At 40.0% G+C, this 27,748-nt stretch overlaps 1 protein-coding gene across 4 annotated transcripts in view; it reads left to right on the forward strand.

The window, feature by feature from the left end:
* Positions 1–26,302, forward strand: part of STK38 (serine/threonine kinase 38) — a 64,042-nt gene extending 37,740 nt beyond the window's left edge. For 3 of the 4 annotated variants that reach the window (XM_059938809.1, XM_059938811.1, XM_059938810.1), the window contains exons 3-14: positions 942–993; positions 1,918–2,040; positions 3,766–3,849; positions 7,700–7,823; positions 10,042–10,196; positions 14,192–14,294; positions 15,157–15,218; positions 21,166–21,283; positions 22,320–22,443; positions 22,614–22,709; positions 23,688–23,782; positions 24,275–26,302. In XM_059938809.1, the coding sequence (XP_059794792.1) occupies positions 942–993; positions 1,918–2,040; positions 3,766–3,849; positions 7,700–7,823; positions 10,042–10,196; positions 14,192–14,294; positions 15,157–15,218; positions 21,166–21,283; positions 22,320–22,443; positions 22,614–22,709; positions 23,688–23,782; positions 24,275–24,405 (1,267 nt within the window). In that variant the 3' untranslated portion in view covers positions 24,406–26,302. The remainder of the gene's footprint in view (positions 1–941; positions 994–1,917; positions 2,041–3,765; positions 3,850–7,699; positions 7,824–10,041; positions 10,197–14,191; positions 14,295–15,156; positions 15,219–21,165; positions 21,284–22,319; positions 22,444–22,613; positions 22,710–23,687; positions 23,783–24,274) is intronic. The other variant, XR_009505748.1, reaches the window with a different exon arrangement.
* The last annotated feature ends 1,446 nt before the right edge of the window (positions 26,303–27,748 follow it).

Here is a 27,748-nt window from a genome sequence, read left to right on the forward strand (position 1 = left end):
CTCATTACTTCGGGCTGCCATTCTGAAATAGAAACCTCATCACATCACTCTGTTGTGCACAAGCCTCTGATAGCTCTGAGGTCTACAGACTAAGAGCCAGCCTTCTCAGTGTGGCATTCCAAGTTGTGTGTGCCTCAGCTGCGCTAGACCACAAGCTGTTGCTTCGTGTACCTTGTACTTCTGTTCTTCCCTGCTCTGCTCAGCTTGCCTGTTGTCTGGAATGCTGATAAGTGATAAAGGAGATTCCAGCCCCTGTGCTTTCATTTATTATGCTGAATAAGTAAAAGTTGTGTGGAATTGGTTGTAAGGAAGTTTTACTTGTTTCTTTTAGTTTTATCAAATGAGTATGAGACTATAGATCAAAAACATTCTTGGATGCAGTTTCTGAAGTTTAGTACTCCAAGGATTTAGAGTCTTAAGTTTTTTGTTTTTTTGTTTTGGCCGTGCCATGCGGCTTTGAGTCTTAAGATTTAACAGCAGTGCCAGTCACCTTTTTTGAACATTTCCCCCCCTTGAATCTCCAAATTCTGTGTTTACCTTTGTTGTTATTACTCTTTGCTTGGGGCAGGGAGGAGGAGGAAGATGTGAAAGTAAAGGAAGTAGATTTCAGTCAGGGACAAGGAGAGAAACACCCTGATAGAAGAGGTTATCAAACACCAGCTGTTTGTGGTTTGTTAAGGAGGAAATGTTACCAAAAAAAAAAAAAGAGAACTTTTCATTTTGAAATAAGATTCTTTGTTGCATTAACATACAATTTTTGTCAAAATGTAGAACTGACAAAGGGTGAGAATCTTTTCATTTGTCTTAATAACTGTAATTTGTTGTTTTAATGAAGCATTTTGAAATTTACCTGCTTTTATCAGTAAAAAAAAATTGTTTGCATATAGATAATGGAAAGTTATCATTCAAATGTTATTTCATATGTCTTTATTTATTTTTAGACAAAAGAAGTTAGAAAAAGTGATGGAAGAAGAAGGCCTAAAAGATGAAGAGGTAATTAATATTGAAAAAATTTTCCTTGAAACCCAGCGTGGCAGATCATATCTTATCCAGCAAGTTGTTAGCCTTGGTGCACAGGGGAATGGTTTTGACGCAATAACAGGAAATTATGAGGGCTGGTGTACTTCTGGATTTAGGTACTCATGCAGAGGGAGAAGTTAATTATTAAGTACCAGGAGAGGATGACTTCTCTAGGCTCTGTTGTAATAAATTAATTAGCTTTAGAACTCCAAGAAAAGGAAGAGATGAAATAAAATTAAAATTTAAAAAAGCAAATTATAGCATTTTTAATTCACTGAAAAGGCTCCACAGAAGTGGGGCAAATTTCTAAAATCTTTGTCAAGGCAAAATCTCTCTCAAATCAGCCCTTCCCTCCAATGCCCACAGATGTGGCAGAAAATATAGTTAACTTGAAACCATGTAAGGAACTGAAATGGCAGTGGAAATGCTTTCAAAAAGAGGAATGAATCATCGAACCCAGGAAAATGGTGAAAAATACCCAAGACTTGTAGGAACAGTAGAAAGTTAATGCATAAAATGAACCACAATGTGTAAAGAAAATCCAGAGGGAAATTTAAAAACCACACTTTTATATAAGGAAGGTTAAAGGAAAATGTTGGTTGTTTATCCTTCATTAGAAGCCTTAGAAAAGTCGATTGTTGACGTAGGTTAGTCAGAACCCTCAGAGGAGGCACCGTCTGTTCAGTATGGCTTGGTTATTGTATCTGAAGGCCTGGGAAGGGAGGAGTGATCTTGTAAGGGTCATTCTGTGGTGCTTTCATGTGTGAACAGATGATGCTTAGTCTGGTATGGCCCTGCTTTGCAGGTGGGTTAAACCACAAATACAACTTTGTTGCAGAGTTTCAGAGTTCCAACTCCTCCCCTTCCCACCTCTCTCCCTCTTTATTTAAACATTAGAAACGACTCAGGAGATCAGCACATGCTCGGAAGGAAACAGAGTTTCTTCGTTTGAAGAGAACAAGACTTGGATTGGAAGATTTTGAGTCCTTAAAAGTAATAGGCAGAGGAGCATTTGGTGAGGTAAAAAAACCACAGCGACTTGTCAAATACAGAAATACCACAGAACTTCAAAGCTTCTAACATACCATGAGCTCATGATTCTTGATATAACTGAAGTATGGAGTGCGTGGGTCAAGCATGCCAGCCCCACATCTTAAGTGTTCTGTCTTCTTTTTCTTCCCCTTTCCACTGTCCCAGGGATCTGGTTGTTCTCTGCTTTTCCAGAGATGATGTTGATGCTTTAAGTATTGATCTAGAGGGAGAGTTGAAAGGTAGAAAGAAATCAATATTTATTATTTACTGAGTGCTTCTCTCCTATAATCATGACAGTAACTCATTTTATACACGATGAGATGAAGACTCCGAGGGGATGTGTAATGTTCCAGCATCACATAACCATTGAGCAGTGGTACCAGAAGCGGGGCCTAGGTCTTCCTGATCTTAAAGGTCTTGCTTTTCGCATTACACTGCTTCTCCAGGAGCAAACTCACAGCATATCTCCACCCTTTATTTCTTCCGGCCAGATTGGTACAGCTCTAAAAAGATGGCCCTAGGTGACAGAATTTATCGAAATAAGTTATGTAAGTGGTGGTATAGAGTGAAAGCATTTGCAACTTTGTCCCAGCTGGTCTTGCATGTGCATCCTGCTTGGTCACAAGAGCAGTCTGTTGGGGAGGGTTTGAATGAGCCCATGCAGGATCACCTCCATTCATGGAAAATGCCTAAAGTGGATGACCTACTGATGTATTAGTTTCATTATCATTGTATAAAAGGAGCAACATAGTATTAAAAACCAGTACCTAGGGGAAATGTGAGTACATATCAAAGGCACAGGTGAAAGATTAAATTGATCCCTCATTGTTCAGAATCCCTGTTGGCCCCTTGAGAGAGGGAAAGGTACAGGACTACCTCTAAAAGAGCTCTCTGTTCAGTGAGGAGGGGACGTGGGACTCGAGGAGAACATAAAGAATGGTGCAGGGAGAAGAAAACATATGTATCTTGGGGGAAGAGGGGCAGGATGTGCAGGAAATTTCCAAGAAGTTTTGTTTGGGTTTGCAGACCATTTATTTTCTTTTCATCATAAATTATCTGTTCTCTCTAAAAAAAAAAATGGAAAACAGGAAAGAGAAAGGAGAACTGCAGAAAACCCTACTTCCCTGATTATGCTATTAATGGTATTATTTCCCTAATTATGCTATTATCCTATTAATGCTTCCAGGCATTTTTTTTTTCTATACCTGAGCTTTTGCTATTGTTTTAAACATTGTTGTAATCATTTCCTTAGGTTTTCTGAGCTGACTGCTTGACATGTGCCGTGGGTTTAATGAGTCCTTAAGTTCCAGAGTGAGGGTTTGTTTTTTTCTTTTTGGCCACGCCACGTGGCTTTCGGGATCTTAGTTCCCCGACCAGGGTTTGAACCCGGGCCCTTGGCAGTGAAAGTGCCGAGTCTTAACCACTGGATCGCCAGGGAATTCCCACAGTGAGGGTTTAAAATTAGATTGATTTGTTCAACTAGGGAGCCAGAGCTGTTCAGATGTGGAGATATTTGAGGATGTTTCCAGCACTGACTTCACTGTGTGTAATATATCCATTTTGGAACATTGAAAAGCATTTTCTTCTGCTTTGTTATTGCTAGTTGCTTATATAAAAATTGCAGTACTTTTCCAGTTTAAATATTACTTCCTATAACACATGAAAGCATTAGCTTGGCATTGTGAACTTTTGGCATTTCTTTATAACTTTTAGGTGCGGCTTGTTCAGAAGAAAGATACAGGGCATGTGTATGCAATGAAAATACTCCGTAAAGCAGATATGCTTGAAAAAGAACAGGTAAAAGCACAATTGTAGCAGCGATTTTAGTCAGCTTATGAATTTTTGTCTCCTAGAACTGTTCTTTTTGCTTAATTGAAGTGTATATTCCTATTTTAGTTTTCTTTAGCCCTGTCATGTATGAATATACATGTAATATTACTTTTCTTTCTCCCCAAAAGGAGTTACATATATTTTAAAAGTACAAATAATGCCTATACATTATGTGCAGACTTCTTAAAGTTGAAAACCTACTAGAGAAATATCTGATATTTGTGTCTCCCAGTTGATCACAAGCTGTCCTTGTCATCAGGAGCCTTTTTTTGAGCTCTTTCTTACTGTGGTAGCATGTTCCTTACTGAATGCTGAGAGATAGAAGTTGTATATACACCTTGGAACTGAGGCTTAGGAATTAGAATTTAGAATTTGCAATCTAGAATGTGTCTTACCATGCTTCATTCTGTACATGCAAACCAAAGTTGGGTCTTCTCAGTGGCTCATCACTACCTAAGACCAGTCTTCTTTTGGAATTCATTTGAAAAAATATAATGCAAACGGCAGAGCAATGCAGATTCTCCTTTAATGATTACGAATACTTTCTAAAACCTCAAACCTACTTTGCAAATAGATTTATAAGATGCATTAAGTACTTCATGTAGAATAACTAAGATTTTAAATATTGGACAATACATTAAAAATGAGAATGCAGACTTTCTATAAATCTAGTTTAATTTAGCAGGTTGCTTAAGAACAGATTGTAATGGGTGACACCTGCAAATATCCTGTAGAATACCAGTTGCTACAGGAGGGCAGAGATACCCCATGGAAAGGAGAGCTCTGGATAAAGAGCCTAAGAGCCGGGATGGAGGCCAGCCCCACACCCAGTCCTTCCTGCTGCTCGAGAGGAGGTATAATCACCAAGGCTTCTCTGCCCTTCATTTAAACACCAGCTCAAAATTTGGGATTTTAATTTTCTCTTTAATTTTCCAATATTACCCAGAAGCTTTAGACTCCCAGGAATTTTGGTCGAGAGTATCAAATACCCTGGCAGTATATCTTCAGACAATATAGTTTATGCTAACACCAACTTTATTCATAATGCACACTAGCCCTATTAATTTATATCTAAAAATTAGTGTGTGATATGGGTGTAGGCACTGAAAGAGTTTCAGTTAATCTTGAAAAGCAAAATGTAAGGCTGTATTGATTAGTCAGTATATTTTGTATTTCACAAGTAAATTCTATTTTTACAAGATAAATTTCCTATAGTTTTAAGCAAGACTCAAAATCTTTCTTTATCAAATGATTAGCATTCAGAATAAAATCGTAAAGAGAAGTACACATCATGAGTTTGACTTATTAATCCTTCATAGCATGTGCCAGAGGTAACAGAAGTGGTAACAGGATGATCCAAACATATTGTGTAAAAACATTTGCTCAAGTACTGTACCTTCTTCAAAATCAGTTTCTAAAAATTTTCTACATGAAAATAAAGGAAATGTCTGTTCAAATTAAGATTTTAAATGATGCGTTAACTTAAATTAGTAGCTCACCTTGCTGATGGACTCAGCTCTTAAAGTTTGATCTCAGTGTGGTCCAATTAAAGTTTCTGGCCACAGGCTCTACCTGGGTCAGCCGTCTTGAGGGAGCATGCAGCAGCTTTGTGGGGCAAATCCATCACTTCTGGGTGGGACTGACAAAGTATAGATTCAGAGCCTAACTTTTTGTAGGTGTAGGTGGCTTATCCAGAGGAAAACTTTTTGCTTGCTATTACAAAACTGAGCAGGAATTACAGCTACCCACTAAGAGTTCAGGTTGTTATTCTGTCCCACAAGATGGAAATTTCTGCTACCTGGAAAATAAATTTTAAAGGGTAAGAGACCAGCATGTAGCTAGTCTCTTCATGTTTCTCTTCCAGTGCAAAAGGAAAACCTCAGTTGTGATGCCAGTATAGTGTTAGGATGGAACCAAAGACTGACTTTCATCTCTGCTTTCCTAGTGCCCAGGGTAGCAGCTAGCATGTGATTCCCCCACCCCATTCAGTATTTATGGAACAGGGGAAAGGGAACCTCTGGTGTGAGTTGCACCTCTGGCTCTTCCCTCCCCTACCCTAAAATCACGTGACTCCACCCCTGTATCTTGAGGTTCTTAGCTGCTGTCTCAGCCCCAGGAGAGAAGGGCAAGGTGTGGTCACAGTACCTGTAGCCTTCCCTGTGACAAACTGAGAATGTTGCAGTCACTATCCTGCCCTCTAAGGCGAGTGACAAGTGGCAGTGGTAGTGTCTCTTCTTTTCCGTACATCCCTGCAGTAGGTAGAGGCCTTAACAGGAGACAAGGGAAGCAGAGGTGGGTGAATGCTGCCGTGTATGGTCTTCGTGTAGTAATTGACTGGGTCATAGCCAGGGCTGCATTTTAGCAAGCGGCATGAGCATTTCCTCAAAGCATTACTTGGCTTCTTCATGATTTTATAACACTATTCCTTATCACCCTTATCTTCTTCCATTTTTCCCACCCTCATACCATAAGTAGAGATGTAAAAATGTAAATTTTCTAAGACAGCGGTCCCCAACCTTTTTGGCACGAGGGACCGGTTTCATGGCAGACAGTGTTTCCACGGACTGGCGGGGGGAGGTGGGATGTTTCAGGTGGTAACGCAGGCCACGGGGAGTGGCGGGGAGCAGCAGGTGAAGCTTCGCTTGCTCGCCTACAGCTGTGCAGCCCGGTTCCTAACAGGCTGCCGACTGGTACTGGGGACCCCTGTTTTAAGACATTGAATTTATTTAAACATTTCCTAAAGAACAATTTTAGTAGAAACTGAAAACTCAAATGCTTTTAGGCCTGTGGGAGTTAGCATGGAAGAATGAGGCAGGTTAGGTGTAAGACAGGAGAGAGGGCTGGGATCTGTGTCTTTGGTAAAGACATACCAGTAAAACAAACAAGCATACAGCACATTGTCTCAAAACAAAAACCATGGGCCGAGTTTGCCAATAGAAGTGCCGGTTTGTGAACTTGGTATATCTTTACCTCTGAACATATTCTAGGAGGTCCAGCCCTGGAACATATGTTAAGATCAAAACCTCTATTCAAGGATTGGATGGAGTCTTAATAAATTTAGACCTGATTCAACCCAGTTTTGCATCTTGTGACGCTTATATAAGAGGAGAGGGGGTGGGACTTGATAATGTGCAGCAGTGTTTTGATTACTATTATATACTTAAAGTAGATAAACTAAGCTTGATAATAATAAATTAATGAAGTAATTCTCCCAAACCTTTGGCAACTTGGTCTTCCTAGCTAGATATTTCAGTAAAAATAGAAAACGGCAAGGTCATAAATTTGAATCTACAACTTTTCTTAGGTGTTCTTGTATTTAAGTTCAGTAAGACCTGATCGAGCACATCCTGTGTGCACAGCAGTGAACTGAATTCTGTGGCATCAGAGCATTCTGGTATTGTCAACCAGGGCATTGTCTTTGCAGATGTCATTGAAGACCTGAGGGAGGATGTGTTTAGAGAGTCTCATCTTGGGGACTTCTTTCTATCAAAAAGGATTATTAGAACAAAAAGATATGCAAAAGGATGGTAATTTTAACTAATCAGAGGTTCCATTTATAGCACTGTTATAGTTTTCCTTTGCATTCAAGCCATTGATTTTGCCATTTTTTAAGCCTTTCATCACTCAAGTTTTCATCACCGAATACCTTCAAGTCAAATGTTGTCAATTTTGAGTTAGTAGGTTTGCCTAAGCATAAATTAGATCTTTTGTATCATCACAGTTTAATACTCAAAACAGTATTTAAATTGTTTAAACAAATATACAGTCTAATAAAGCAGAGCAAGGCTTGTCATTAATCAAATGCGTGTACCTCCAGGTTGGCCACATTCGTGCGGAGCGTGACATTCTAGTGGAGGCAGACAGTTTGTGGGTTGTGAAAATGTTCTATAGTTTTCAGGATAAGCTAAACCTCTACCTAATCATGGAGTTCCTGCCCGGAGGTAATTACTTGACGATGAAAGGTCATTTTTCCTTTTTGTTTTATGGTTTCTCTATCACATCAATTAACCCTCCTTTCTACTTTTAATCGTGCTCACAAAGTTGCTTTCTGTATCTTTTTAGGTCTATAAGGAGGTCAGTAACCTGTCTGTGCTGGGGTGCCTTTCTACAGCTTTAGGGCCATAAAAGTAACCTTCTCCTTCATTCTCATGATTTCAGATGGATATTTCTTTCTTTTCTTTTTCTTTCTAAATATATAGGAATAAACTATGGGCTTTGCCTACCCTCCTGTCAGTGGAATCATGTATAATTAGTTACCCAAGTGACAGAATTGAAGCTATTACATTCTTTGCTTCAACCTTTTTTCTATAACTTATAAGAAGTGAATTTCTCATTACCTATATTAGTAGCCACAATCAGTTTCTCATTTCTGAGATTTCAAGTTTTATGTAACTCGGCATGTGCATCTTCTGAGACAGCTCCAAAGTACACCCAGAACAGAGCATGCATCTGTTCTGGGGAACACAGTCTGTTTCCCAGGGAGCAGACAAACTGTGAGCACACTGGTAGGAAAGAAAGAAAACTTTTTCTTTTTTGCTTCTATAGCAAAACTAATATAATTGTGGTGTAATATTTGATCTTGTGACAACCTTTAGTTTAGTTTTAGGGTCATCAATAATTTTTTATTAACAACTGATGAAGGCTAGCAAAGAATCTATCTGATAGAATGAGGAGAAACTTTTTAACATTTAGATGCCAGTCGTTAAATCGGAGTAAGAACCAGTTTAGTAACCAGCCAGCCCCTTGACATGTGTCTCCTCAAACCTTACCTGCACCATCTTCCATAGCCTCTCTTGTCTCCTGGACCCTGCCCTTTGCACCTGGTGGAGCTGGCCTGCAGAGCCATAGACCGCCTGGCCTGAGCGCTCTGATCATCTGAGCAAGCCCGCACAGGTGGGGCCACAGCGCTGAGGCCTCACAGATAACTTAGAGCCAGCCTGAGTCTCTGATGTGCCTCCAGATTGAATGCGTGGCTGCCAGGAGTGATAAGGCAATCATGTTTTTCAAGTTTTGGGGCAAAAAGGAGCATTTTAATAAATGGCTTAATTTTTGCCCAAGGGTAAAATATCCACTTTTCTCCAAGAATACAAAAATTCCCTCAAAGTTATAAATTAAATTTAAAAAGCAGGATGGCGCTCTATTAAAATCAGAGGTTTCTATCTCTTTTCCCTGTTTTCTAATATAAATGTCTTCCTATGCGATCTAAACTGAATCTTTCCTGTTTCTTTTAGCTTTAAACTGCTTATTCATATTTCCTTTGCTTTTGTCTGACTGTTGTGTTAGGATCGGAATCTTTTTTTCACCATTTTATGTTGATGGTATTAAGCAGAAATAATTAAATTTTGACTTTGCAGAAAACTAAGGTTACCTTTTAACTGCTAAAATACTGATGTTGTGTTGTAAAAGTTGCATAAAGCATTTTGGTGTATATTTAACTACCTACAATAAAACACTGGAGAAAAAACCCAACTGATCTAGGGAGGTGTTCCCCGTGTACTTTTGGGAGGCAGCTATTACACATCCTAGTCTGTAGCAATTTCAGTTCATATTTAGCTTTTGTTGACTAACACTTTGCTACCTAAATCCCACCTTTTTATTTATGTTCTAGTGTTTTGTGAATAAACATTGGAGAGCTTGTTCTCAGCCTCCCAGAATTTTTACGTTTCTGTTGTTTGGCATTTCAGCCTCTCTGATAATGGCAGTACAGCCTATGTGGAAATGCCATTTGGTTCTAGGTAGAGAGAAGTTTGCAGATATTTGTGCAAAGTGAAAAGTAAAGTAGCTTTTCCCCCAGTCCAAAAAATTATCTTAAGCAAATTTATTTATCTGTCTACTTATTTATTTATTTTAGTGTGAGAGAAATTTCCTTTCTCTCTCCAAAGTAAAAGGGAAATCACAGCTCAGTGGTCAGCATCGGTTAGCTTAGGTGAAAGTGTTTTGCAATCCCTGGCTGTGAATTTTACCTTTTAAGTGTTAGAAACGGCTACCATTTCTGCTCATATTGGGCATTTCCGCCCGTAGTGGGTAATCCCTGGGACAGAGCAGAGGCCTGTTTAGCACCGCCTTACGTTGGCAGATGAGGGAGACATATTGAAAACCGGCATTTATTCATGTGTTGTTTTGTGTGTGTGTGTGTACTTTGTATCTTCTTGTTTCCAGGGGACATGATGACCCTGCTGATGAAGAAGGACACACTGACAGAAGAGGAGACACAGTTTTATGCAGCAGAGACAGTATTAGCCATAGACTCCATCCACCAACTCGGATTCATCCACAGAGACATCAAGCCAGACAACCTTCTCCTGGACAGCAAGGTACTGTGGGGAGTAGCAGCCTGACCAGCGTGTCTTTACCTGTCTGAGCAGCCTCTGCTTTAACACCTGCGTGGCTTGCGGTAATCACAGGAGGGGGGCTGTGAGCTACCCGGTACATTTTTTTCTTTTTCTTACAGGTAAGTTTGCTGTTACTTACTTTCTCTGAAAGGCTTATGAGTTCCATAATTTGACTGAACGTTCCTCGTAAAGATAAAGAACATTTTGGAAAATGATGAAGAATAAAATTGATTTAAGTTATTTTGTAATAAAGCCAAAGATAGTCATCTTCTCTTAGCATATAATTAACTATACTAATGCATCACCTATCAAGAACCCTTTTGTTGGGTCAACCTCATCTGTTGAGGATCCCAGCCAAGAACCAGGAAGTAAGGCAACAACAACAATAATCTGCCACAAAGTTCAGGTTCCAAATCCTGCGCCCTCTGCTTAAGACAGAGTCCTGCTCAGTCTCTGTAGTCATCTTTGTAGTCATCTTTAGACATGCAAATGAGGTTAGTTCCGTGATTCTTAAACTCACAGCAAATCAGAAGAGAATCCCTGTGCTGCTAAATTGTTGGATGCTCCTTGGCAAGTTCCTCCACTGTCTGGACCTCACTTATCTATAAAGTGAATATATTGATCCAGAGAAGCTCCAAAGTCCCTTCCAGCTCTAAAATTCTAGGTTGTTGTGTTCTGGTACATAGAATTGTTGTCTAGACTGAATTTTTCTTTTAAGTAGGAAAGTAAATTTAATTCTTAGGGTATTTTTCTTTCTTACTGTCTTTTGATAACAGTCTTTGAAAAATCTGAAGTTTTGGTCTGCTTTCTTTGGAAACCTTAATCTTTCTGTTTCAAGAGGGTAGGAGGTTTGTCAGATAATTTCTTCTGGTTAATAGTTTTTTTCTTTATTTTAAGAATAATGTATATACGTAGTGGAAAATTTGGACAATACAGAGAGCTATAAAGAAAAATACCTATAATGTTATCATTCAAAGATAACCACTATTTTAGTAAAATAGCTTCAGTACCTTTTCTGTTTGTGTCAATTTATGTACAGTTAGCATCGTAAAAGTAAATAGCTTGGTATTCTGCTTTTAAAATGTTAATGTATATGAAATTATTTTTCTGTCCTTAAGTTCAGAGATATATATATATTTTTTAAACTGCGCCTGATAGAAGGGTTTTCTTTTAAATTTATTTATTTTTGGCTCCCTTGGGTCTTCATTGCTGCACGCGAGCTTTCTCTAGTTGCAGTGAGTGGGGGCTACTCTTCATTGCGGTGCGCGGGCTTCTTATCGCGGTGGCTTCTCTTGTTGCGGAGCACGGGCTCTAGGTGCGCGGGCTTCAGTAGTTGCAGCGTGTGGGCTCAGTAGTTGTGGCTCTTGGGCTTAGTTGCTCCACCACATGTGGGATCTTCCCGGACCGAACGGATCGAACCCATTTCCCCTGCATTGGCAGGCGGATTCTTAACCACTGCGCCACCAGGGAAGTCCCAGATATATTTTTAATAAAGCAGTAGCCCTACTTTGTGTGGTCTTGGGTTCAGATGCCTTGGTTCTGTACCCCAGGTGCCGTAGTTCTCGCTTAGTTGTAGGCCGTAGTCTGTGTTCAAGGTCAGCAAACATACTGAAGGCCAAGAGCTTGGGGACTCAGTCTACTGAGGAGGATTTGGGAACCCTGTTTGGTGCATACATGCTCTCTACAATATGGTAGCCCAGACTTGTAGAGGAGAGCTCATGTATGTGTTTAGCCATATAGATTATAGAAGTGAAAATGCAGACATTTTGAGTTCCTGCTGTATACTCAGAAGAGCTACAGAGTTCCCTGAAAATTTAGGTTTGAATAGCATTTGCTCCAGGCACCGCTTTTTTTTTTTTTTTTAATAAATTTATTTATTTAATTTATTTATTTTTGGCTGCGTTGGGTCTTCGTTGCTGTGCGCAGACTTTCTCTAGTTGTGGCGAGCGGGGGCTACTCTTTGTTGTGGTGCACGGGCTTCTCATTGTGGTGACTTCTCTTATTGTGGAGCATGGGCTCTAGGGCACATGGGCTTCAGTAGATGTGGCGCATGGGCTCAGTAGTTGTGGCTCGCGGGCTCTAGAGCTCAGGCTCAGTAGCTGTGGCTCACGGGCTTAGTTGCTCCGTAGCATGTGGGATCTTCCCAGACCAGTGCTCGAACCCATGTCCCCGCCTTGGCAGGCAGATTCTTAACCACTGCGCCACCAGGGAAGCCCCGGCACTGCTTTTTAAGACACTTTTTCTTGGAGGTGTCCAGGTAAATCATGTAATTATGAGAACTATAAAACACTTCCTTGGCTTGCAGAACAGGTTATTTGCAAGTCTTAAAGGAAGATACTAGGTTAGCAGGCCCAAAGCTGTCTTTTGTCTTTGGTAGTTTACCAAAGACAGACAGACAGACAGACACACACACACAGACACACACACACACACACACACACACACACACACACAGATACACACACACACACACACACACACAGCCAAACCTAATGGGATAAAAAACCCTCCAAAAACCTGACCCTAAGCAAAGCTTCTGTAACCTTGTATGCTGGGAAGTTTGTATGTTACGGGCTGAAGGAAGGTGGTATCATGGAAAGACCACAGATGAGTCATTGGAGCTCAGACCTTGGCCACATCACTTTTAACTGTGTGACCTTGAGCAGTATAGATCCCTGAGCATCAGGAGTCCCTCCCCTGTTTTTGGTTTTACCTCCTTATCTACTTAAAATTTTGGTTAGTGGACATTTGGTCCTGTCTAAAATGTTCATAAGACGTTTGGTCCATGCAAAAAGTTCCTTGCAATTTGGTCCAATCCAAAGTGTCCATGCCAAGTGGTTTTGGACAGAACCAAGTATCAAGGACCTTTTGGCGTGGACCAAATGTCCTGCAAGGAAAATCTCACCACCCCAAGAACACCTTCCTCTTCCTTAGGGCTAGGCATGTGCCAGATTCCAGGTTAGGAGCCTTACATGCATTAATTCTCATCATTCTTGCCAGGAAGATATCATTATTCCCATTTTCCAGATGAGATCAGGGGGTTGGAGAGGTTAAGTAATCCTGGTCTGGAGAGAGAGAGCATTGATTTCTGCCTTTGGTTCTGCCATTTCACCCCAAAGTCATTTAATGACTCTTGAGTCTGTGAAGTGTGGCTTAAGAATGAGACAGCACACTTAAAGGCATGGTGCCTGCGTCACAGGAGGTGTGAGTTTTCTTTGAAGACAATGATAAAGTCAGAGACTTATGATTGGAATACAGTGTGGCAATATTTGTCAATAACTGTGCAATAAAGTTTATTCCCTTTGTCTTTGGAATAGTTTACTCCTTGGCATTTATTCTGATGAAATAATTCAAGTGGAGAAAAAGCTATATGAACAAAGATTTATTTACTCATCATTTAACAGCCGTTTATTAAGACCATCTTCTGTACCATGTGTGATTAGGGTTGGGAACACAGGCCCTCTCTGGCACAGGGGTGCTTTGAGAGTGGATTAAGCATCCAGTATCGGGGATAGGCAGACAGTGATGTACTAAGTCATTTGCATATTATGTAGACATTAAAAATGATTTTGAAGAAACACAAAAGAATATTTGATTGAGTTAGTTTAAGAAGTAAAATTAGATGCTGTGGATACACCTGAAACTAATATAATATTGTATGCCAACTATATTTCAATATTTTAAAAAAGTGAAAAAAAAGTTAGATGCCACGGAGGGTTCAACTAGTTTTAAAGTTTATATTTGGACAAAAACAAAGGTAATGTGCAAAAATGAAAATACTTTTATTTGTATAATAGGATTTGGGGTGATCTTTAAAGAATTTGTTTGCTATTATATATTTCTCCCTGTGGTAAAAGAAAAAGCAGCACCCTTTGGCTGTGGAGCTGCAATGGATACTGCACGGAGCTGGAGAAGATAATGTTCTGTTTCACATCCATGAATGTTCATCCATTCATTACCTTGTTTCCTCCCCGTAGGGCCACGTGAAACTTTCTGACTTTGGCCTTTGCACAGGACTGAAAAAAGCACATAGGACAGAATTTTATAGGAATCTGAACCACAGCCTCCCCAGTGATTTCAGTAAGTGTTAACAGTGATGTTAGCCTTTTTATCCCTTAACTGGGCCTGGAAGAGCTGTTCCCCTGGTAACCAAAATATGCGGGATGGATTAGGAGATTCTCACAGTTTGAGTCTTTAGAGAGTAAAAATACCTTCCCAGGTTTGCCTGTGATTTGTACTATATGGTGAGGCAAGATGAAGGCTACCAAATGTGTTAAAGGCAGATGTCCAAAAGAGCATTCTTTGGAGCTCTACTGAGAAGGTTACAAGGGATGAATAAGGAGCAGGCAAGCAAAAGTAGTAGAGGAAAGAGTCCTGGGAACAACTCCAGATTAGATTTATCCTTGGTGCTTCTTCCTGTCATGGCAGAAAGAAGTTTATGAGTTACTTTCACTCTATCAAACCATTGAAACTCTATAGTAAAATTACAGTTCATCCTTGAGAAGCTTATGTCCATAGTGTATTATATATTCAGAAGTCTCTGACTATGTAACAGTTACTACTGTTGGAAATTTGATAGTAATTTTGAGAAGTTGTGAATGTTTTAGGTCCACTTTGGGACCTTTGCTTCTGATGAGACTGAATTCACTGTGATTCTGATTAAATTCCCTGTAATTTTGTTTAAGGCCTGTCCGTGTCCTCTCTGGCCACCTGATCCACATAGAAGTGTGGCTTACAACTCTTATTGTGTGATTCTTTGAGTTAATGCTTTAGAGCCTCTGATTTGGGCTTATGAATTTGCTGGGAAATGTGTCATCCAGAGTTATTGATGTATGGGCAGAAAAGCAAGACTTGAGGGTCTCATGTGGCTTGAACCAGAGCCTAAAAAAGTAGTAAACTTTATTCCTGAACTTTGATTAGAACTTGTTTTCTCTGCTTTTAGCTTTTCAGAACATGAATTCCAAAAGGAAAGCAGAAACCTGGAAAAGAAACAGACGTCAGCTAGTAAGTAATATTTGTGGCTTCTTAAATGCTACAAACCAAGTATGAATCAGTTTAAAAGTATGCACATAAATTTGCATTTGATAAATGTTTGCAGCTTACCTATTCCTTGTTTTAAATTACCTTAATAGAGCACTGTCATTATGTTGGTAGCGCCAAAAGTAATCTTTTGAAGGAGGGCAGATAATATGAGGTTGTTTTGGTTGTGACGTTTTCAGTGGATGACCTCATTCTGACCTTTTACATTGGTGACAACCCCTTTCCTTCCTGTTGTACCTTTTCCCTATGTTTATGGTGGTAAAGGGGTTATATTTAAGATGGAGTTCTCGCAAAATGAAACTAAGTACAAATACCTACCCAGAGCTTTAAGGCTGTGGTTCTCAAACTTATAAAAGTTTGATTCACCGAGTCAAATCAGTTCATCTGCCCCACCCTTTCCTACTTTATGGTGGAAAAAGGAACTTGGTGATAAAAACTGGAGAGAAATTTAAGGGAAATGCTTACTTTACTAGTATTTGAGTATATACACATAAAATTATGCCCCACAAGCTTAAAAATAAGTAGCATTATTGCATTTACCTTGATATCAATAGCATGTTGGAATTTATTTAAATAGTACAAATTCACCAGTGAAATATTGCTGTCTAGGCAAACTTTTATTCTGACTCATTGGTTCATAAAATGCAATGCACATATCCCACTGTCTAGTTATTGGAGAATTATTGACCAGATATAATAGAAATGTGTATCACTACATACTTAGGCTTTGCTAGAAACCCAATAGCAAATTGAAAATAGTAAAGCTAAACTATAGCAGTTGGTCATTAGAAAGCAAGAATAGCAGGGATGGAAAACTATGATTAACTTGAAATGATGATCATGCATGTGTATTAGCTAGAAATAGTGGCACTTCTGCTTGTTGGTGTATACAGTTGTAACTTAACAGGTTTGCCAAATACAGTGTTTTGGCCAGATTTCTTAGTAAAATAGTGAATTAGAGTTCTCTATAGTATCCTTAAGAACTCTTTTAGTAGGTTGCTACTAAGTACCTGTTAGTCATATGTGAAAGTGGAAGCCTTAGGATTAAGAAAGAATCAAAAGAAAGGCTTGCATTTTTTGGATTCATTTAAGGCCCATCAGTGGGCCTCAAGACCATGCTTTGAATATTATGATTTTTATGTTAAACCTGGGCTTTTGGAAATGTAGAAAATGAAATTAATCTGTGATATCTTTTTCTAACATTAGCTTGGGGATACTTAAGTTTGGTATAGCTAGTCACATCATAGCCTTCTTTCCATAGCTTGTTAAGGATTAGGGAATGTCAGGAACAAATTTGGTCAGGTGCTTCTATTATGTCTCTCATAGAGCAGTAGATCTTAGCCTTGGCTGCATACCAGAATCACCTAGGGAACTTCAGAACTTACTGATGCTGGGTCCCACCCCAAGAGATTCTGATGCAGTTGGTTTGGGGTATATAGTCTCGGTATCTGATTTTTAAAAGGGCTCTGCGTGATTCTACTGTGCAGTGAAAGTTGAGACCCTCTATCTAAGAGACTATTTCTTAAACAGTAGCTTCTCCATTATTGGGAGACTGATAATTATCTATGTTTTGGAGGGTAACAAAAGGTAAGGAATCTTCTGTGATTAAAAAAAATTTTTTTAAAAGCAAACTAAGATTTAACCTTTGGCCACTTTAATTTTGGGGGTAATTAAGCTTAAATACCTTAAATTATTCTTGTACTCTGAGAAGCTTTATGCCCTTTGACATATTCCAAAGGGTCATGTCAGACTTACTAGGAACCCCTTATAGGTCTATAAGGAAGGAAATTTCCCAAGTTCCATATTTGGAGTTAAGTGTTCTTTAATAGTTAATGTTTTTTAATCTGAATAAACTTAGGTTCTCATGCTGTGGTTAAGGTTCTTGCCTTTTTACTCTGTCTATAGTAGAAGTGGTCATCCTCATATGACCTCCTTTGATAACTTGAAGAAAATAAAGCTAACTTTCAGTCTTCAAAAGGTCAGTTAGCCCTGTGCTTTTGACCTGTTGTAAGTGATCCCATTCAGCTAGTACCAAGTGGAAGGTTAATATTAGTTAATGCTTAATATAAATTTATTGCTCTAGGTTAAGCCTAACATATATAATTGTTCACCCTGCCTGCTACTTTTCAGTCCATTGAGAATCACTGAAAAAAAGCAGAGGCTTTAGCTTCATCTTTGGCTGATTAAATCCTATTCTAATATTTGTAGTACCAGCATGGTCCTGGGTAACTCTTAAGCCCTAGTAACTGATTAGGCAATAGATATGAGCTAACTTTAAGGTATTAAACCACAGAGGTAAAAGATGAGGTACGTCTAGGCATCCAATCTTTGTCAATTCATTTTTTTTGAGTGTAGAATTTTCAGAAGTCATTAAGTAGGAAATTAAATTGCTTTATATCCCCTAAAATCTTAAATGAAATCATAAGTTGGAACATATCATATGTTTGAAATGACTATTAACAATGAACAAAACTCTTTTAGAGCGCAGCTCTAGCTGACACTGTGAACACCCAGACAACAAAAGGAAAAAGAAGGGTATAGATTTGAGGTATTAAGAGCTTCAAGTTGGAGGACACCCCAGTATGGAAAATAGACAAAGGTTTGGGAAGGAGGCAGTACCTGGATCACTTGTACTTACCATGTGCTAAAGTGAGAGTGGGCTCCCAAGGTGGGACTCTAGTTCCCAGGTGAGAACATTACCTTATATCACAGTTTTGAACCTGCTGTTGCCTACATTCTATAACTCCCAAAATTTTTTTTTTTACACCTTAGTATCTTGAAGAAATTCTTTTTTTGTGGCAGTAGGTCTCTGGTTTTATAATAGAAATCTTTGGACAAATAAGATTTACTTAACATTCAGCTGTGCTGGAATATATTTAGTCTAAATTGAAGGGTTTCTGTAGTTTCTCAACTTTTATAATTAGAATTAAAATATTTCTGCTTCCTGGGGAAGGCCCAATCCATGTTTCAGACTCTAAAGCTTTAAAAAAAAACACAGTTGGCATTTATGTTATTTAATATGTGTATTTAAAAGAAAACAGTGTACAATTTTACATATGGAAAAAATGAGTTCCTGCCTTACCGTATACACAAAAATCGATTGTAGATGGAAAATAAAACTTAAAAAATTTTAGAAGAAAATACTGGGCAATATATTTATGACTTCAGAGAAAGGAAGGGTTTCTTAAATAACGTACAAGAAGTACAAATTGTAAAGGAATACTTGGTGTATTTTACTACTTTAAAGAAAAAAAAACCTTCATATATTGAAAGATGTAAGCAAATGAAAAGACAAGCCACATGGTCCAGCTACTTTGGAATTATCTTATAGTTCACGTGCATACCCTACAACCCAGCAGTTCTACCCCTAGTCAGATGCCATGGAGAAACTCTTGTACCAGGAGGCATGTATAAGAATGTTTATTGCATTTTCATAATGGCAAAACACTGGAAATAACCCAGTGTCCATCGACAGGAAAATGGTTACATTCTGGAATGGAATATTGTTTAGCAGTGAAAATAATTGAACTACAGCTACATGTGACATCATGGATCAATTTTAGAAACAAAATACTGAGAGGAAAAATTAGGTAGCAGAAGACTGCATGTAGAATATTTTTACAAAGCTCAAAAACAAAACTAAGATCTCAGTTTGAGAGACACATGTGGCAAACTTACTTTTTAAAAGCAGAGGAATGGAATTCTCTGTCGGTCCAGTGGTTAGGATTCCACACTTCCACTGCAGGGGGCATGGGTTCAATTCCCTGGTCGGGGAACTAAGATCCTGCATGCCACGTGGTGTGGCCAAAAAATAAAAATAAAAAAATAAAAGCAGAGGAATGATAAACATAAAATTGAGCATGGGGGTTAGGAGAAGCAGGAGGATGGGCTGGTGGGTACACTGTTAGTTTGAATAATATCAGTGATACATATTTTGGTTCTTCATTTGGACTCATGGGTATTCATTTTATTATGCTTCATAATTTGGTAATTTTACATTTTTTGGTATGTAACAAATAAAAAAATCATAATAAAAATGATAAGCCTCAGTCTGGGAGAAGATATTTTCAATATATAAAACTATAAAGGATTAATGTTCTGAATCAGGATTAATGCCTTGGATTCATAAAGAATTACTACGAGGGACTTCCCTGGTGGTCCAGTGGTTAGGACTCCACGCTTTCACTGCCAGGGCCAGGGTTCGATCCCTGGTCGGGGAACTAAGATCCCATAAGCCGTGAGGCCAAAAAGAAAAGCTAAAAAAGAAAGAATTCCAAGGAATCAGTAAGAAAAAAGATGATGCAACTGAAAAAAAACTAATGGTCAAAGGATCTGAACAGTAATTCACAGAAAAAAGAACTGAATGGCTAATTAACATATGAATATGCACTCAACCTTACTAGAAATAAGGGAAATGCAAATTAAAACAGCAAGATCCTATTTCATGTTCATCAGATTGGTAAAAATTTAAGAGTCTGACAAAGACAAGTGTTGGTGAAAGTGGAGCACTAGGAGCTCATCCCACTGGGCATGTTTAAATAGACGTAACCACCTTGGAGGACAACTGGATGATGTCTGATTAAGTTGAAGATGCTCATGATGCAAGACCCAGCAATACTACCCAGTGCCCAGGACGTGCTACAAGAATGTTTATTCAGGTGTTACTTGTTATAGTGAAACATTGGAAGCAATGTAAGTGTTTATTTAGAGAAGAATGTATAAAAAACATTGTGACATGTGTATAATGGAATAGTGTACAGCAGTGAAATTAGTGAACTAGAGCTACATGAATAAATCTCAAAATCATAATATGGAGGAAAAAAGCAAGTTTTAGCACTGTAGAATAATGCAGTACAGTATGAAACCCTTTATTAAAAGTTGAAATATACAAGAAGTTATATGCCATTTATACAAATATCCATACAAGCATAGCAGAGGGGTAGTTATGATTTCAGGGTAGTTATGACTTCAGTGGGGAGAGAAGGATTCTGGCTTTAATCATTTCTGTAGTTTTGTTTCTTTTAAAAAGGAATGATCTGAGACAAATATCACAGATTATTAACCTCTCTTTAATATGGGTAATGTATACATGGATGTTGTATTGTCTGTGCTTTTTTTCCTGTATGTTTGCAGTATTTCATAATAAGTATTTTTAAAAGTCCACACAGCTGTAGCTTTTAACTTTAGAAGTTATATAATATGGAAAGCACTTAGATTAGAGCCTTCCATGTGGTAAGCCCTCAAATGCTGAGCACAGGAAGGCTTTTTGACTGTACTTCCTCTAGTATTGCAGTCCTGGTATATGAGAGTAGATTACTTGAATTTAGAAAATACTCTTCTAAGAACTATTTACATAAATGTTTCAGTTTGATAAGTAGACATTTATAAACCTTTGAGCACTAGGTTATAACTTTAGCTTTTGATAATGAAGTTTCCCTTTATGATTTTCCAAATTAAAGAGGTAGAAAGAGGGATGGTTTTGAGCAAGATATTTAATTTCCAAACCGGGCTCTGCCAGTTAACTAGTTCTGAGGCCTTGGGCAAAACCGTTTTGGGCATCAGAGTTTTATCTGCAAAGTTGGGCTAATAAGGTCCTCTTCGCTGAGTTTTGTCATAGGCTCATAAGCATAAAAGGAGTACAGGGCCTGGCACTTACTGGGTGCTCAGTTATGGTACTAGTTGCTATGACAGATACCTTTGACCTAGTGAATGGTCTCTCACCTCACTGACAAAGCTTTATTTTCGTTCTGGAAGTTCTCTGGCAAGCCAGGCTTGCCATTAAGCTGCTGGGCCATCCTGCTTATTTAGTTTGTGGGTAGCTCTAGGTGATACTTGTAGCCTTTGGTCTCTAGAACAGAACTCTGGGCACCCACCTTCCTGCTGGGCTTCCTGATGTGTGTACGTGTTTCAGGCCTTCTCCACAGTAGGCACTCCTGACTACATTGCTCCTGAGGTGTTCATGCAGACCGGGTACAACAAGCTCTGTGATTGGTGGTCGCTGGGGGTGATCATGTATGAAATGCTCATCGGTAAGTTGCGTGCTTTCAGAGGACTTTTTCTGTGCAGTCAGGAAAGAGTCCTATGTTGATAATAGACTGTTTCAGGTGGGGGTCATCTAAGTGAGCACTTTTCCCCCCTCATCTTTCAAAGTGAAGTTTCCTAGGTAGAAAACGCTGGGCCATCAAATGTATCCCACTATATTCTGGCTCCCTGGCACCCTCTGGTGGCTTTGTTGATCATTTATCATGGTTTTCTTCGACTTTTCCATCCTCTCCATCTGGCAACTCTTTCATTCACTGGCATTTATTAAACACCCATTGTATACAGAGAGCCTTCACTGGGCCGTGTCTTGAGCACTCTTTACTTCTTAGTTGCTGTCCCCCCTTCTCTCTCAAAGCCTTCAGAGCATGGACCCCTCAGACCTCTCTCCCTGTTGCTTGGTATATCTGTGTATTTAGGGGACACATCTGTGGGGCTGGCTATATGCCTGAGCACTAGGAGAGCCCATCTGTCTGTGGTGGCCCTGAGTGAGTCTGTGTGAATGACTGGTGTGGCGTCGTCTGGCTGTGTTGTCTTTGGGAACACTGGACGCATGCCTGTGGAGGCGGATGTGGCCTGTGTAGAGGGCAGGTGGAGTATTACGGTGACTATCCTTCTCACCTGTAGTTCTCAAAGAGAGGCATGGTGGTCACTTTTCCCAAATAAGGATATTCCTAGAATGGAGTCGTTTCTTAATGATGTTGTTTCATCCTTTCGTTTTCCTCTTTGGGCACAGTGAGCCCCGCCTCTGCAACTCTGCTTCTGTCCTCCTTCTTTTTTCCAGCTCCAGCTAGTAGCTGGCTCCCTGGTGGTACCAGAAGCACAACTTCACTTTGGGTTTAGGAGTTTGGGGGAAAATGAACAATTGGTTTAGATGTTTTCTGGGGTGAGTGGAAATCCTGTCCATGTCATGTAGGGAAGGACATATAGGATCATTAAAGATATTATTAGAATCAGATTAAGGGGAATAATCTCAGATTCAAAGTTCTGGGATGTAAAAGCTCCGAAGTTCCCTTTTTATTACAGGCTACCCACCTTTCTGTTCTGAGACCCCTCAAGAGACATATAAGAAGGTGATGAACTGGAAAGAAACTTTGACTTTTCCTCCAGAAGTTCCTATTTCTGAGAGAGCCAAGGATCTAATTTTGAGGTATCAGAGAACATTTCCCCTGTCCCCCAGCCAGGCTTTTTGACATGAGTGAATCTATTTTTTAAAAATTTTCATCATTTCCTGGGTCGGTCCCCCCTTCCTCCCATTTCTCCTTTTCTTTTTCTGAAGAGACTACTTGAGGTATGCTGAAAGGCCTCTGTCTTTTCCAGATTCTGCTGTGAATGGGAACATAGAATTGGAGCCCCTGGAGTTGAGGAAATCAAAAGTAATTCTTTTTTTGAAGGTGTTGACTGGGAACATATCAGGTATATCCATATAAAAAGTTTCAGGATAATTTCAGAAAGTCTGTAGTTTGCTTAATACTAATTTAGAAGCACCACTACTGGCAAGCCAAGTATGTTCGGAAGAGAGCTTCTTAGAAATTCAGGGTCTTTTCCTGATTTCCATTCATGGCGAGGATTGGGAGTTGGGGCTTCCTGTCACCCGTGTGCCACGGGACACGTTGAAGCCAGCAGTCATTTCCAAGGTGAAGTGAACTTTGGATTCCACGGTGAAAGGACTACCTAAGCATTGTGTTGCACTTGCTTTTACCAAGAACACACCAACTTCTCTAGTGTTAGGAGCCACCAGCAGAACTGTCCCTGCCCCTAGGGTGGAGGCTATCACTGGGAGACAGAGAAGGAAGAGAGGAGTGGAAGAAGGATGGAGTGGGGAAGGGCACAGAGGGGGAGTGGAGGGGAAGCGTGAAACTGTTGGCGGACAGGGCTCGCAGAGAGCTGCCAGCGCTGCACAGACCTCCGTACTCAGCATTCATTGGTTGAGCAGAAGATGAAGTTGTCATCCATTTCATAATAGTGTTCTAATTCGCATGCTTGTGATTTCTACCTTTGCCTTTTAGCCACTCTACTCGTTGGCACTTCTGGTAGAAGAGGGGCAGAGCCCTACACGAGGGACCATTTAGAGGTTCAGTTTCCCTTTTCAGCAGACAGGGCAGGCTGTCAGGGAGAGTGTGCTAACTTTGGATTTTAATTTCTCCTTATTTTTCTTGTCTTTCTTCCTAGCTATGAATAATTGTTACATTTTTTTCATCATAGTTTTCTTTGGTTGTAGTCAGCTGGTGTGGTTGGTCAGTGGTCATAAGCTTTTCAAAGGAAATTAATGCTGCCTGCCAGTGGACAGTCTTCCCTTGTCAGACCAGGGGTCTTTTTTGGAGAAAGACTTGATTACTTGTGATCCATATGATTACTAATCGTAGTAATTTTTGGCATGTATGTTCTTGGCAGAGAGAGGCCTGCTGCAATATCTATTGAAATCAAAAGCATTGATGATACCTCAAACTTCGATGAGTTTCCAGAATCCGATATTCTTAAGCCAACAGGTAATACTACCACCGCCTCAGGCTGCCTTATAAGTGCATTATTTCCCCCAAATTTTGGGGTGATGTTTACAAATCAGGGTAGAGAACATGGAGAGGAACTTCAGGTCTTCAGGCTCTTTGTTAAGTATTTTTCCAGTGTTAATGCAGGGCAGCAGTGAGACCTTGTTGAATGGAAAGTAGTGAATACAAACGCCCATATTTAGCCTGCTCAGCTGGGTGGGTGAACCACAAAGATTTGTTCTCTTGTTATTTATTAAATTAAAGGTTAGGTAATCTGAAATGACAGAAATGAGAAAATAAAACTTTTAAAATATTGTGAAAAACATGAGGTTCAAAGAACATAGGCAGGCAAATGTAGAAAATTCGCAGAGTGAAAAATAACTTTTCCCAGATAGAAGCTGTGGTATGTTCTTCAGAATGTCATGTCTTCAGTACTGAGTAGTCCATCAGGGTAAGGCAGTGAATCAACTCTCACATCTGTTTCTTTCCCAGTGGCAACAAGTAATCACCCTGACACTGACTACAAGAACAAAGACTGGGTCTTCATCAATTACACATACAAGCGCTTTGAGGGTCTGACTGCGCGGGGGGCAATACCTTCCTACATGAAAGCAGCAAAATAGTTTCCTTGAAATGGGATCCTAAATCGAGCAGTTCTTTGTACAACATCATGGTTTTCTTCTCACATAACTGTTTTGAAAGAGCTTCCAAGAAGTTTATGGAACCTATCAACGTGTCATGGTAAACTCCTGAAATGTGATAGTAAGTGGATTCTCTTCCATAATGCATCTGATGACCTGTAGAACAAAGACAACCATTTCTACTACATCAGCCATTAACGGCTGTCCTGCTTCTTTAGAAGCATCATGAGCCAATTTGATGTTTTAAAAAAACTTGAGTTTTCCTAAGTTCATCAGAATGAAGGGGGAAAAACAGCCATCATCCAACATTGAGATTGTAACATATACTTACTGAGTGTCAGCCAATTCCTGTGATTTTGTGACATGCTTGCTACCAAGCCCACCAAGTATTTTTTTTTCTTTACAGCTAAAAGTTCCATAGTACTAAGGAAATAAAGCAATAAAGAAAGCTTCAGTAGCCAGCATTCTGGCTGAAGGAAATGATCCACCATTCTGAGTGGGTGGTGGTGGTAGTTTCTCCCCAAAACCTCAGCCTCGGGCAAGTAGCTTTTTATAGCCTCCATTCATGGTGCACTTTATTTATGGTACTAGGATAAAGACCCTCAATCCATTTTGATTTATCTCCTTCCGCCCATCTGAAATACTCACGCTGCTTTTCTGAGTGTTGATGGGAAGATACCAGCTTGATCCTTTGTTGCTCTTAGAAGGCCCAAAAAGCCACTGGGCATTGCCAAGGAGTCCCGGATCACGTGGAAAATCCTCACTTTCTCTTCACGGCTGTGTTAGAAAATCCCTTTGGATGTTGCCGTGGACTAGCAATACCCACAAGTGCTGCCAAAAGGACCTCGGTTTATTCCTGGGAACACAGCAAGGAGCGCCCAGGCAGAAGCAGGAGGCCTAGAACCCTCTTGGCTAAGGCGCTGCTCCTGCTCCGTGTCCAGAACCTCCCTGCAAGTGGTGAAGGAACGAGCCCAATACAAAGTGCAGAGCCAGCCTGCAAATCCGTGCAAAGTTCACGCCTCAATCTTTGGTGCAACTGTATTTGTATTCTCTTAGTACTTCTCCTCTCCCAACTTTAAGTAACCATTTTGCCTTGGAATCATGATTACAAATTTTTCCTTTGCAGATGCCTTCCTGGGGGATGGTCCTCTTCACCCTAAAGGGTCACCTGCAGGCTTGGGCTGACCAGGCCTCTCTGCTGTGGTGTTCTCAAGAGAGACCCTCTGAATTTTAGCACAAAGTGCCTTTTCTTTCACAGCTGCCACCGCCTTTAGAGGACTTTTGCTGCATCAGAAAAATGTGGAGGCTCCATATTAATGCATTATTACTTTTAAAAATTTTGATAACTCTTAAAGCATCATTTGCACCTATGTGGTAACTTTGCCTGTAACAGCAGAGTGTCATAGCCAAGCCACAGCTGGGAGACTGCTTTCTGCCAGTCTTGAGGTTGTTAACATCAGCTATGAAAGGAAACTATGTCCTAGCTTAGCCATTCAGAAAAGAAAAATGGACTATCAAAGTTACAGTAGTAAGGGAAACTGCTTTGGGTTTTAATGTCTTAGAGGAAGAAAAAAGAATATTAGGGAAATATTAACTCTGGATGAAGGTAATGTGTTTCCCCTTATTCTTTCATTCATGGTTTGCTAGTGAGAAGGAAGTGAGATTCTTTTGTGGAACTTTGTAGCTTCTTTGGATTACCAAATAGTTGGGGTCTTGACCCCTCTGTGTTTTGCAAGAGTGTGTGGTAAGCTTGGACAATGAGGTAGTAGGAGGGTGGTAGGTAGTCTGTGTGTTGGGGAGTGGCAGGGGATAATTTGTTTTGGGGGGGGAATGCCCACATTTTAACTTTTAAATGTCTGAATAAACCGTGTGAAAACAATAGTATAAGTCTGTGATGTGTTTTAAAGCAAATGTGGCTTGTAATTCAAGGAGCCAGAGTGCTGATGGCTTCCTCTAACCCTTTTGTCTGCAAACCGTTAAACACTGAAGACCACCTTTAGGCAAAATGCTTTACCATCTCGGGGAAGACGGGACCTGCTTTTTTGTTCCCTGAGAACAAGTCTTCTGAACTGGAGTTCACGTAAAGAGACTGTCTTCTGTTGGCCTCGCACCTGTGCTCTTTTCACCTGGCTCAGTGTTACTGGGCAGTGGACACTCTTGCAGTAAGTGCAGTTAGGCCAAGGGGAGACCTGCCGACGAAAGTTCTGTCAACCGGTGGACCCTTTATACAACTGTTGTTTGTAGCTTAGCCCCATTTTTTCTCAGCCTGGGGTTGACCAGGAATCTCACAAGCTCCCAGGATGGACTTCTCAGCTCCCTGTGTCCACCAGAGCAGGGCTCTGTCTCTGGATGTAGATTTAAGGAGTCTTATGGGTCCCACTTCTTAGCTCCTTCTCTGGGTCAGGAAAAGGACCCTCAGGCAAAGAGGAAGGGGCAAAGACCAACCAGGGTGGGAGCTGCAGGCAGAGGTTAGTTAAATGCAGCCTTTCCAAGGCTGATGAGTTTCAAGAAACATGTCGGGAACCACTGGCTCAGTGTTGGTCCTATTCACAGATAATTCTGTGTCCTGTCTCTTAGGAGGAGTTAGAAAATAATAGAACTTGAACTGTACTGCATACTAAAATGAAACTGAATGCTGATGTCATTCAGACTCCTTCATTCAGGAATACATCAGCATTTTCTTCAGTACCTATTTAAGAATTTCAAAAGTAAGAGGGGAATTCCTTTGGGATTAATGGTCAGGCTGTGAATAGCAGATCGCTAATTTTAACACTCATCTGTATAGTGTAGGAATCCTCTGCCATTGATTGCTACTACTATTTCTCTGAATCATCTCCTTGGAAAGCATATTTCCTGGATCACCTTCCCCTGTTACTCTCTCCTGGGCCTCTGTGTGTAACCCAAACGGTGTTTTTAATTGAATGCAAAAGAAGTCAATGAATGGTATTTTCCTTTCCTAGTTAGTTAGCAACCATTTCCCTGGAATGATCTGTCAAAACCAACACTGACTTAAAAACAAACAAGCCTCCACGCTGCTCTTCAGACATATTTTCAGAGGAGAAAAACATCTTGCCCACATAATACTTAAGCATTCATAAAATACAGAGTTCAATCCCAGGTACACTGGGGATGCAATAGGGAAGCCCACTGTGGTTCTGAACCACAGATCAGTTTGAGGAGAGAATTGCCAGCCACAAAGTTGGCTTAACAGAATTGCAGCATCAACTATAAAGTTATTATGTTAGTGTTGCTGTAACAGTACTATTAAGCCAACCCTGAGTTGTTGGGAAGGTTGAGGAAGCTTCCCAGAGATGTTAGTAAGTAG

The sequence above is a fragment of the Balaenoptera ricei genome, chromosome 11, assembly GCF_028023285.1.
Source record: "Balaenoptera ricei isolate mBalRic1 chromosome 11, mBalRic1.hap2, whole genome shotgun sequence".
NCBI lineage: Eukaryota > Metazoa > Chordata > Mammalia > Artiodactyla > Balaenopteridae > Balaenoptera > Balaenoptera ricei.